This window comes from Camellia sinensis, chromosome 7 (assembly GCF_055761805.1).
Source record: "Camellia sinensis isolate YWXY chromosome 7, ASM5576180v1, whole genome shotgun sequence".
NCBI lineage: Eukaryota > Viridiplantae > Streptophyta > Magnoliopsida > Ericales > Theaceae > Camellia > Camellia sinensis.
Genome location: NC_138967.1, coordinates 70,733,966 through 70,747,457, shown reverse-complemented (window position 1 = coordinate 70,747,457; position 13,492 = coordinate 70,733,966). Strand labels below are relative to the sequence as shown.

The 13,492-nt window shown below is 35.0% G+C and overlaps 1 protein-coding gene across 1 annotated transcript; it reads right to left on the bottom strand.

Annotated features, from left to right (window-relative positions):
- Positions 1-3,670: 3,670 nt before the first annotated feature.
- Positions 3,671-12,284, bottom strand: LOC145795883 (uncharacterized). The gene is made up of 7 exons (XM_082880811.1): positions 12,097-12,284; positions 9,576-9,911; positions 7,043-7,371; positions 6,204-6,219; positions 4,531-4,876; positions 3,831-3,833; positions 3,671-3,691 (listed from the first exon to the last, which is right to left on the bottom strand). Exons 1-7 carry the CDS (start codon positions 12,282-12,284, stop codon positions 3,671-3,673), a joined length of 1,239 nt encoding a protein of 412 aa, XP_082736937.1.
- Positions 12,285-13,492: the final 1,208 nt, after the last annotated feature.

Sequence of the window (13,492 nt, the reverse complement as noted above, 5' to 3'; positions counted from 1 at the left end):
AAGTATTAACAATTCATGAGATTAGTCTAGGATTAATTATCCAGTTAGATTAATAAGATAAATAATTTTGTTTTTTCTACGTTTTATTTTGCAATGGATATGAAAGTATATCATTCTAATTATATATTTGTTTTGCATTATTAGTTATAAAATTAAAAATATATATATTATTTACACAGAGACCCCTAAACTATTGAAAAGTATCACTTTGATTCTAAACTAAATAGACGTGCAAATAGACCCTGTCTAAAATGTTGACATGTTTCAATTTAACCTCCTACACTATAAAAGTGTACAAATAGTTTAACTCATGGCGCAGTAATGAAAATGGTCAAATTGAAACATGTCAATACTTTAGGAGTCTATTTGCATACTTTTATAGTTTAGGGGTCAAAGTGATACTTCTCAATAATTTATAAGCTCTATTTATACGTTTTTATAATTTAGAAATCAAATTGATATTTCTCAATAATTTTTGAGGTTTCTGTATAAATAATCCTTTAAAAAAATCTGCAAATTTCTTAATATAAAATGTCCATCAAAATGTAATCTAAATAACAAAATTTACAATCAAACAATAAAATATGAGTCTTATAAATTAATAATCCTAATCCTATACTATAATCAACGTAATCAAACACACCTTATGAGTCCTACACATTAGTAGTCTCAATCTTATAATATAATTCGCCGAAACTTATAAGTTGGTTTTTAAACTTTTTTTTAGCATTTTTTGAAAAAACGTATAACAATGTGAGAGATGATATTACTCAAAATAAGTTAAAAGTCAAAAAATGACTTTTAACTATCTTTCAAAAATAGCCTAAACCTAACTCAACTAGGATTTGGGGTGTCTGCTGCGCCCCCTCACAACAGGCACTGTTGTGCGGCCCTATGGGCTTATTTCAGGATTCGTTTTAATAATCCAAACCGTTCACATTTTAGAATGCATCGAGTAGAACATACCTGCAACAAATTAAGTTAATCGGATACCGTTAACTTTTTCATCCAGTCACATTTGTATCTTCAAAAATAAATGATATTGTGATTTAAAGTATTAAAATGAATACAAATGTGAGTGGATGAAAGGGTTAACGATATCCAATTAACTTAATTTTTTATAGGTATATTCTACTCGATGCACTCTAAAATGTGAACGGTTCGGATTATCAAAACAAACTCCGAAATAAGTCCATAAGGCCGCACAGTAGTGCACAGCATAGCAGGCACCTTAAATCCACTCAACTCCAGGCACTAAATCAATAGAGAACTCAATCTCTCGGAGAGGTGGTAAACTAGTAAGATCTTCGGGAAAAACATCAGGGTATTTACAAACCATCCTTGGCAACTCAACTTGGACTTCATCACCCTTACCACTCAAGAAGCTCGCAAGGACGCAACTAAGTTCACTCCGTCCACGCGAATCATATACCGGTGATAAGACTCTATCCACCCAATCCCCTAAGAAGTAGAAACATTCTCCGCTTAGGGTGCATACAGTAACGCTTTGACGGTAGCAATCTATAATAGCCTGATATGACAATAACCAGTCCATACCCAAAATAACATCAAAACTAGACATATCTATCAACACAAATGCAAAAAGAAGTCGGTGACCGGCAACCTCTATGTCAGAAACCCGACACCCCTGCTTCAAAATAACCTCACTACCAATAGGTGACTTTACACAGATAAGAGATACTAACTAAGCCAACTCTAACTCTAAGATCGACACGAATGCAGACGAGCTAAATGAATGGGATGCACCCATATCAATCAACACATTAGCAACTGAATTGCAAAAGAAGAAAGTACCTCTCACAACAAAAGGCGCTGGTACTAGATCCGGCACAGTAACAGCATACACACGCCCGTAGGTCTCTGCTCAACTTGCTCACCCCTCGGAGCATAAACCTGATGTACTGACTGAGCCGAAGAGGCTTCCTGATTGGCCCTCGAGCCCTGTGCTGACTGTGTAGGCTGGTGGCTCTGTGCCTACCTTGAACCAGACGCACCGGGTGTGCCACCCAACTGTGGGCAAAATCTCTTCAAATGCCCTGCCTGCCCATACTGATAACAAGTGAGCGGTTGCCCTCTCTCCTGACTCTGGCCCTGTGAACGAGCCGAAGACTATGTAGACCGTTACCCTTCCCTTCTCTGCGGGCAAGTTGGAGACTTATGGCCCAGCTGACCACACTTGTAACCTGTAACATCTTCCTGACGACTCCTCCCAGAATCTAGACTCGGTACTGGAAAAGTAGACCTCGACTGAGTTTCCTGGGACGACTGGGGGTTAGAACCCCTCTATCTTTTATCGTCCCCCTGACTGTCCTAACTCCTCCTGAAACTCCTCATTCTTTCCTCCTCCATCTGCATAATGGTCTCAAGATGGGCCGCCGCCTCCAAAAGGCGCCCATAATCTCTAATCATGGATTCAGCCACTTTGAACAATGCTCAATGCAATGGATGATAAATTAGTTTCAATTCTCCTAATTCTCATGCATTTTCTACAACAATCATAGCTATCCTTCACCGATAGCCCAAAACAAATATCTCTAAATAGATAAATAATTTTCATAAAGACAAACTTTCTGAAAATTTCAACATGGGAGTGATAATACATATCCAACTCCACCATCCTCATCAACATCAATCCAATTCCATATTTCCAACATCAATTCTTATTTGTCATTACCAAAATCAACATTTGAAATTCTTAGGGAAAAACCCACTTTTCTTTATAATTCAATCCCAAGGGTAAAATCATGTAACGCCCCAAATAAATACAATGAATCCCAACTCATAAGCGGAAGAATAATAAAAGCAATATACTTTCATTCATCAGAGTCCGTATACAAAAGGTGACACATGCAATATACATTCATAAATGGCTAATCCTAAATCTATAGCATGTGTTACAAGTGATAAAGAAACGAAAGTTAATAGATCTACACATGCCCTAATGGCTTACATTTTTCCAAGGCCGTGCTTGGTTGCAACAAAATGGATATAAATCCAATACATATAAAGCCTTTGGCTAGAATTAAAACAATTAGCACGATACAAAAAGAGAAGCCTTCAGCTCCTTTCCCTCCTAAGCTATTGCCTTGGCGGAGGCATCTCACCAGCACCTAAAAATGATTTTTCCCAAGTAGGATGGGCCAAAGCTTAGTAGAAACAATCTAACACAATATATGAGCCTTAACAAAGGTATAAGTACAATGTGCATATACAATGCCTGTAACAAATTATTCATATTTCCACAAGATCATAAAGTACAAAATTTTATATCTCAATCCATTATTCTTCAATCCATTTCAAGTCAATTCATTTCATCTCAACTCATGAGCCAATTTTATTATTTTCCAAACTCAACCGAGACTACAACTCAGTGGTTCTCTAATCAACACAACAATCACACAAACACTTCAATTTGCCATTTTAAGTAAATTTCATCAGTGAGAATCGGCACCCATGTATACACGCGGTTTCAGGATTTTCACCCTAGACACACAGGCCAACTTAATTTAATGGAGTTCATCCCCTTTCTCTTCCCTAAACATGGAGTATATCCCCTTTCTCCTCTCAAATGCCATACATATACAATGTACTCAAATCACAGTCATATTCAATGACAACTAACAAGAAATTAATTTCAATTGAAAAAGACTCATGTCATCTCATAGTAAACCTATTTCATATTCATATAAATGAAATCAAAACCATAAAGAAACACAAACAATTACGCCCAACTTCTCTGCACTACTCATTCAGTTGTCCATAAAGAAATTGAAGGGAAAAAAAATTCAATCAACACTATATAAACAAACCTGCTATAAGAAATGAGTAAATTTAACAATATTAGAAATGAGTAAATTTATTTCAGTAACTTACAAATAAAGAAATTAAATTTAAAAAAATTTCACAAACTAAAAACAGATTGAACAATTTAATTCCCAATGGAAGCCAAGCATCCTATTAAAGAATTAGGATACCTTTAATGGGTTAACATGGTGTCTGGGCAAATGACTTCTTCATATCAGCACCGCTCTTGTATTTTCATTAATTTTTTTTCTTTTTCTTTTCTCTTTGAACAGTCAATCGTGGAGCTGGTATAGAATGTTTGAATTTGTCTGTAAATACATACACACATATAGACCATCTCTTCTGGCAAAAAAACCACCTATTTCCACTGTATTCATCATGGGTACACTAATTCTTATGTTACTTTTCCTTTCTTCTTCTTCCCTTCCACATCGGTTCCTGCGTTCTACGTGTTTGGAGATTCAATTGTTGATGCAGGAAACAGCAACAACATTGAAGATGATATCAAGGCAAACTTTTACCATTATGGTGTCGACTACAACAATCAATCCACCGGCCGTTTTACAAACGGATTAACTGCCGCCGATTTCATGGGTAACTACTATTTTCAAATTTCTTTGAGTTTTGACTTTTGTTCGACTAAAACACCAATACACAACCTTCGTAGCAAAAACAAAACTCGAACCCCCCAAAACTCAAAAAAACTTGAAAATAGTAGTTACCCATGAAATCAGTGGCAGTTAATCCGTTGGTAAAACGGTCGGTGGATTGATTGTTGTACTCGACGCCATAGGGGTAAAAGTTTGCCTTGATACCATCTTCAATGTTGTTGTTGTTTCCTACATCAACAGTTGAATCTCCAAACACGTAGAACGCAGGAACCGACGTGGATGCTTGAGTCATGAGCGGAAGGGAAGAAGAAGAAAGGAAAAGTAACACAAGAATTAGTGTACCCATGATGAATATAGTGGGAATAGGTGATTTTTTTGTCAGAAGAGATGGTCTGTATTTATAGACAAATTCTAACATTCTATACCAGCTCCACGACTGACTGTTAAAAGAGAAAAGAGAAAGAAAAAGAAAAAAATTTAATGAAAATACAAGAGCAGAGTTGATAGGAAGAAGTCATTTGCCAAGACTATATTGTAATTCTGATAGGTGAAAGTGAATGGGAGATCGGTTGTGATGTGATTGGCACTGCATGCCTTAAAGTGCTTTGCTGCTAATTGACACCCTCACCCATCAAGATGGGTAATTTGGTTCACATTTTAATTGATACTCTTACAGGGGATCAAGGTGGCAGCTGGACTGGTCACTAGTGACTAAACTAGGCATACAAACATATGATAGTTTGTTTTATAAAATGAACATTGTAGTTTAAAATTATATTTACCACTCATTTTATAAAATAAAATATGATTAAATAGTGTCTATCAATGTTCAATCAAACTAATTTTTTGGTATATATATACATATATTTTCGAGACCGACGAGATGAACGATTTAGATTATTGTTGTAAGCCCAATGGGACTCACAAAGTGGACGATGATGGAGTCTTGAGGGAAGCTTCTCTCAGTATATATATGTATGTGTGCGTGCGAGTTTGCAAAGAAACCATTAATGGAATCAGACATAGGTAAATCTCGTAATGTGTGGGGCACATTTTTTTTGAGAGTTGTGTTCAATTCTACGCAGCAGAATAGTACTCTTTCTGTCTAGAGCAATCACAGTAGCCATCAAAACAAATTCTTAATTTTCACAGCATGTAAAATGAAACAATAGATAAGCAACAAATTATTAACAAATCCATTAATGGAAGGGAGACCAATTACCTAATCAACCATTGTAGCAAACAAAATCGCAACAACTTTTTATGAGCTAACCAAACACTACTTCAAGCCAATGCATATGAACCTGAAACAAAAGGAAGAATAGAAAATATAAGTAACCAAGCTCCATTATCCAAAATCAACCCCCTAAAAATTGCCCACTGTTTGTTATTAAAAATAAGATAAAACTCCCACTGTTTGATTCACCAATTTGAATATACCTGTTTCATAAAGGGGCGAATTTGAGAGAGAATAGACAAATGCATGCTCTTTACAACTATCAATTAGTAACCAAACAAATGTGACATTTCAATCCACAAATGTGAGTGCCCAAAAGCATGAAAAATCATTTCTATGAACATATGAAGAAGCAAACCAAGCTGAAGGTAATAAATAGCAATTAAGCACAATCACTGTTTCAACTTTCCATATTGAGTGACAATTTTGAACATGAAAGATCCATTCATAGAAAAAGACCTATCTCATCTTAGAGCAGAAAAACAAATAGAAGTCACCCATAGAAACTCATTTCATTGAAAAAGACTTACGTCATCTCATAGTAACCTATTTCACATTCTTATAAATGAAATCAAAACCACAAAGAAACACAAGCAATTATGCCCAACTTCTCTGCACTCCTCTTTCAGTTGTTCATAAAGAAATTGAAGGAAAAAAAATTCAATCAACACTACATAAACAAACCTGCTATAAGAAATGAGTAAATTTATTTCAGTACCAAAATTAAATTTAAAAAAATTTCGCAAACTAAAAACAGATTGAACAATTTAATTCTCAATGGAAGCCAAGCATCCTATTAAAGAATTAGGATACCTTTAATGGGTTAACATGGTGTCTTGGCAAATAATTTCTTCCTATCAACTCTGCTCTTGTATTTTCATTAAATTTTTTTCATTTCCTTTTCTCTTTTAACAGTCAGTTGTGGAGCTGGTATAGAATGTTAGAATTTGTCTACAAATACATACAGACCACCTCTTCTAGCAAAAAAACCACCTATTTCCACTGTATTCATCATGGGTACACTAATTCTTGTGTTACTTTTCCTTTCTTCTTCTTCCCTTCCGCTCATGACTCAAGCATCCACATCGGTTCTTGCGTTCTACGTGTTTGGAGATTCAACTGTTGATGCAGGAAACAACAACAACATTGAAGATGGTATCAAGGCAAACTTTTACCCTTATGGTGTCGACTACAACAATCAATCCACCGGCCGTTTTACAAACGGATTAACTGTCGCTGATTTCATGAGCAACTACTATTTTCAAGTTTCTTTGAGTTTTGTTCGACTAAGACACCAATACACAACCTTCATAGCAAAAACAAAACTCGAACCCCCCAAAACTCAAAGAAACTTGAAAATAGTAGTTACCCATGAAATCAGCGGCAGTTAATCCTTTGGTAAAACGGTCGGTGGATTGATTGTTGTGGTCGACGCCATAAGGGTAAAAGTTTGCCTTGATACCATCTTCAATGTTGTTGTTGTTTCCTACATCAAAAGTAAAAACTCCAAACACGTAGAACGCAGGAACCGACATGGATGCTTGAGTCATGAGCGGAAGGGAAGAAGAAGAAAGGAAAAGTAATACAACAATTAGTGTACCCATGATGAATATAGTGGGAATAGGTGATTTTTTTGTCAGAAGAGATGGTCTGTATTTATAGACAAATTCTAACATTCTATACCAGCTCCACGACTGACTGTTAAAAGAGAAAAGAGAAAGAAAAAGAAAAAAATTTAATGAAAATACAAAAGCAGAGTTGATAGGAAGAAGTCATTTGCCAAGACTATATTGTAATTCTGAAAGGTGAAAGTGAATGGGAGATCGGTTGTGATGTGATTGGCACTGCATGCCTTAAAGTGCTTTGCTGCTAATTGATACCCTCACCCATCAAGATGCGTAATTTGGTTCACATTTTAATTGATACTCTTACAGGGGATCAAGGTGGCAGCTGGACTGGTCACTAGTGACTAAATTAGGCATACAAACATATGATAGTTTGTTTTATAAAATGGACATTGTAGTTTAAAATTATATTTACCGCTCATTTTATAAAATAAAATATGATTAATTAGTGTCTATCAATGTTCAATCAAACTAATTTTTTTGTATATATATGCATATATTTTCGACACCGACGAGATGAACGATTTAGATTATTGTCGTAAGCCCAATGGGACTCACAAAGTGGTGGATGATGGAGTCTTGAGGGAAACTTCTCTCAGTATATATATATATATATATATGTATGTGTGCGTGCGAGTTTGCAAAGAAACCATTAATGGAATTAGACATAGGTGAATCTCGTAATGTGTGGGGCACATTTTTTTTGAGAGTTATGTGTTCAATTCTACGCAGCAGAATAGTACTCTTTATGTCTAGAGCAATCACAGTAGCCATCAAAACAGATTCTTAATTTTCACATGTAAAATCAAACAATAGATAAGTAACAAATTATTGACAAATTCATCAATGGAAGGGAGACCAATTACCTAATCAACCATTGCAGCAAACAAAATCGCAACAACTTTTTATGAGCTAATCAAATACTATTTCAGGCCAATGCATATGTACCTGAAGCAAAAGGAAGAATAGAAAATATAAGCAAGCAAGCTCCATTATCCAAAATCAACCCCCTAAAAATTGCCCACTGTTTGTTATTAAAAATAAGATAAAACTCCCACTGTTTGATTCACCAATTTGAATATACGTGTTTCATAGAGGGGCCAATTTGAGAGAGAATAGACAAATGCATGCTCTTTACAACTATCAATTAGTAACCAAACAAATGTGACATTTCAATCCACAAATGTGAGTGCCAAAAAGCATGAAAAATAATTTCTATGAACATATGAAGAAGCAAACCTAGCTTAAGGTAATAAATAGCAATTAAGCACAATCACTGTTTCAACTTTCCATATTGAGTGACAATTTTTGAACATGAAAGATCCATTCATAGAAAAAGACCTATCTCATATTAGAGCAGAAAAACAAATAGAAGTCACCCATAGAAACTCATTTCATTGAAAAAGACTTATGTCATCTCATAGTAACCTATTTCACATTCTTATAAATGAAATCAAAACCATAAAGAAACACAAGCAATTATGCCCAACTTCTCTGCACTCCTCTTTCAGTTGTTCATAAAGAAATTGAAGGAAAAAAAATTCAATCAACACTACATAAACAAACCTGCTATAAGAAATGAGTAAATTTGACAATATTAGAAATAAGTAAATTTATTTCAGTACCAAAATTAAATTTAAAAAAATTTCGCAAACTGAAAACAGATTGAACAATTTAATTCTCAATGGAAGCCAAGCATCCTATTAAAGAATTAGGATACCTTTAATGGGTTAACATGGTGTCATGGCAAATAATTTCTTCCTATCAGCTCTGCTCTTGTATTTTCATTAAATTTTTTTCATTTCCTTTTCTCTTTTAACAGTCAGTTGTGGAGCTGGTATAGAATGTTAGAATTTGTCTACAAATACATACATACATACAGACCACCTCTTCTGGCAAAAAAACCACCTATTTCCCCTATATTCATCATGGGTACACTAATTCTTGTGTTACTTTTTCTTTCTTCTTCTTCCCTTCTGCTCATGACTCAAGCATCCACATCGGTTCTTGCGTTCTACGTGTTTGGAGATTCAACTGTTGATGCAGGAAACAACAACAACATTGAAGATGGTATCAAGGCAAACTTTTACCCTTATGGCGTCGACTACAACAATCAATCCACCGGCCGTTTTACAAACGGATTAACTGTCGCTGATTTCATGGGTAACTACTATTTTCAAGTTTCTTTGAGTTTTGTTCGACTAAAACACCAATACACAACCTTCATAGCAAAAACAAAACTCGAACCCCCCAAAACTCAAAGAAACTTGAAAATACTAGTTACTCATGAAATCAGCGGCAGTTAATCCGTTGGTAAAACGGTCGGTGGATAGATTGTTGTGGTCGACGCCATAAGGGTAAAAGTTTGCCTTGATACCATCTTCAATGTTGTTGTTGTTTCCTACATCAACAGTTAAATCTCCAAACACGTAGAACGCAGGAACCGACGTGGATGCTTGAGTCATGAGCAGAAGGGAAGAAGAAGAAAGGAAAAGTAACACAAGAATTAGTGTACCCATGATGAATATAGTGGGAATATGTGGTTTTTTTGTCAGAAGAGATGGTCTATATTTATAGACAAATTCTAACATTCTATACCAGCTCCACGACTGACTGTTAAAAGAGAAAAGAGAAAGAAAAAGAAAAAAATTTAATGAAAATACACGAGCAGAGTTGATAGGAAGAAGTCATTTGCCAAGACTATATTGTAATTCTGATAGGTGAAAGTGAATGGGAGATCGGTTGTGATGTGGTTGGCACTGCATGCCTTAAAGTGCTTTGCTGCTAATTGATACCCTCACCCATCAAGATGGGTAATTTGGTTCACATTTTAATTGATACTCTTACAGGGGATCAAGGTGGCAGCTGGACTGGTCACTAGTGACTAAATTAGGCATACAAACAAATGATAGTTTGTCTTATAAAATGGACATTGTAGTTTAAAATTATATTTACCACTCATTTTATAAAATAAAATATGATTAATTAGTGTCTATCAATGTTCAATCAAACTAATTTTTTGGTATATATATACATATATTTTCGAGACCGACGAGATGAACGATTTAGATTATTGTCGTAAGCCCAATGGGACTCACAAAGTGGACGATGAAGGAGTCTTGAGGGAAGCTTCTCTCAGTATATATATATATATGTATGTGTGCGTGCGAGTTTGCAAAGAAACCATTAATGGAATCAGACATAGGTAAATCTCGTAATGTGTGGGGCACATTTTTTTTGAGAGTTATGTGTTCAATTCTACGCAGCAGAATAGTACTCTTTCTGTCTAGAGCAATCACAGTAGCCATCAAAACAGATTCTTAATTTTCACAGCATGTAAAATGAAACAATAGATAAGCAAAAAATTATTGACAAATCCATTAATGGAAGGGAGACCAATTACCTAATCAACCATTGTATTGTAGCAAACAAAATCGCAACAACTTTTTATGAGCTAACCAAACACTACTTCAAGCCAATGCATATGAACTTGAAACAAAAGGAAGAATAGAAAATATAAGTAACCAAGCTCCATTATCCAAAATCAACCCCCTAAAAATTGCCCACTGTTTGTTATTAAAAATAAGATAAAACTCCCACTGTTTGATTCACCAATTTGACTATGCCTGTTTCATAGAGGGGCGAATTTGAGAGAGAATAGACAAATGCATGCTCTTTACAACTATCAATTAGTAACCAAACAAATGTGACATTTCAATCCACAAATGTGAGTGCCAAAAAGCATGAAAAATCATTTCTATGAACATATGAAGAAGCAAACCAAGCTGAAGGTAATAAATAGCAATTAAGCACAATCACTGTTTCAACTTTCCATATTGAATAACAATTTTTGAACATGAAAGATCCATTCATAGAAAAAGACCTATCTCATCTTAGAGCAGAAAAACAAATAGAAGTCACCCATAGAAACTCATTTCATTGAAAAAGACTTATGTCATCTCATAGTAACCTATTTCACATTCTTATAAATGAAATCAAAACCATAAAGAAACACAAGCAATTATGCCCAACTTCTCTGCACTCCTCTTTCAGTTGTTCATAAAGAAATTAAAGGAAAAAAAATTCAATCAACACTACATAAACAAACCTGCTATAAGAAATGAGTAAATTTATTTCAGTACCAAAATTAAATTTAAAAAAATTTCGCAAACTAAAAACAAATTGAACAATTTAATTCTCAATGGAAGCCAAGCATCCTATTAAAGAATTAGGATACCTTTAATGGGTTAACATGGTGTCTTGGCAAATAATTTCTTCCAATCAGCTCTGCTCTTGTATTTTCGTTAAATTTTTTTCATTTCCTTTCTCTTTTAACAGCCAGTCGTGGAGCTGGTATAGAATGTTAGAATTTGTCTACAAATACATACATACAAACAGACCACCTCTTCTGGCAAAAAAAACCACCTATTTCCACTGTATTCATCATGGGTACACTAATTCTTGTGTTACTTTTCCTTTCTTCTTCATCCCTTCCGCTCATGACTCAAGCATCCACATCGGTTCCTGCGTTCTACGTGTTTGGAGATTCAACTGTTGATGCAGGAAACAACAACATTGAAGATGGTATCAAGGCAAACTTTTACCCTTATGGTGTGGACTACAACAATCAATCCACTAGCCGTTTTACAAACAGATTAACTGCCGCTGATTTCATGTGTAACTACTATTTTCAAGTTTCTTTGAATTTTGAGTTTTGTTCGACTAAAACACCAATACACAACCTTCATAGCAAAAACAAAACTCGAACCCCCCAAAACTCAAAGAAACTTGAAAATACTAGTTACCCATGAGATCAGCGGCAGTTAATCCGTTGGTAAAACGGTCGGTGGATTGATTGTTGTAGTCGACGCCATAAGGGTAAAAGTTTGCCTTGATACCATCTTCAATGTTGTTGTTGTTTCCTACATCAACAGTTGAATCTCCAAACACGTAGAACGCAGGAACTGACGTGGATGCTTGAGTCATGAGCGGAAGGGAAGAAGAAGAAAGGAAAAGTAACACAAGAATTAGTGTGCCCATGATGAATATAGTGGGAATAGGTGGTTTTTTTGTCAGAAGAGATGGTCTATATTTATAGACAAATTCTAACATTCTATACCAGCTCCACGACTGACTGTTAAAAGAGAAAAGAGAAAGAAAAAGAAAAAAATTTAATGAAAATACACGAGCAGAGTTGATAGGAAGAAGTCATTTGCCAAGACTATATTGTAATTCTGATAGGTGAAAGTGAATGGGAGATCGGTTGTGATGTGGTTGGCACTGCATGCCTTAAAGTGCTTTGCTGCTAATTGATACCCTCACCCATCAAGATGGGTAATTTGGTTCACATTTGAATTGATACTCTTACAGGAGATCAAGGTGGCAGCTGGACTGGTCACTAGTGACTAAATTAGGCATACAAACATATGATAGTTTGTTTTATAAAATGGACATTGTAGTTTAAAATTATATTTACCACTCATTTTATAAAATAAAATATGATTAATTAGTGTCTATCAATGTTCAATCAAACTAATTTTTTTTGTATATATATACATATATTTTCGAGACCGACGAGATGAACGATTTAGATTATTGTCGTAAGCCCAATGGGACTCACAAAGTGCTGTTGGAGTCTTGAGGGAAGCTTCTCTCAGTATATATATATATATATGTATGTGTGCGTGCGAGTTTGCAAAGAAACCATTAATGGAATCAAACATAGGTAAATCTCGTAATGTGTGGGGCACATTTTTTTTGAGAATTATGTGTTCAATTCTACGCAGCAGAATAGTACTCTTTCTGTCTAGAGCAATCACAGTAGCCATCAAAACAGATTCTTAATTTTCACAGCATGAAAAATGAAACAATAGATAAGCAACAAATTATTGACAAATCCATTAATGGAAGGGAGACCAATTACCTAATCAACCATTGCAGCAAACAAAATCGCAACAACTTTTTATGAGCTAATCAAACATTACTTCAAGCCAATGCATATGTACCTGAAACAAAAGGAAGAATAGAAAATATAAGTAAGCAAGCTCCATTATCCAAAATCAACCCCCTAAAAATTGCCCATTGTTTGTTATTAAAAATAAGATAAAACTCCCACTGTTTGATTCACCAATTTGAGTATACCTGTTTCATAGAGGGGGCAATTTGAGAGAGAATAGACAAATGCATCCTCTTTA

Coding starts and splice junctions, on each gene's coding strand:
- LOC145795883 (XM_082880811.1), bottom strand. CDS start 12,284: ATGACTCAAGCATCCACGTCAGTTCCTGCGTTCTACGTGTTTGGAGAT. Junction 9,912..12,096: donor GCTGATCTCATGGGTAACTA/GTATTTTCAAGT, acceptor CTCTTTTAACAG/TCAGTCGTGGAGCTGGTATA. Junction 7,372..9,575: donor GCTGATTTCATGAGTAACTA/GTATTTTCAAGT, acceptor CTCTTTTAACAG/TCAGTCGTGGAGCTGGTATA.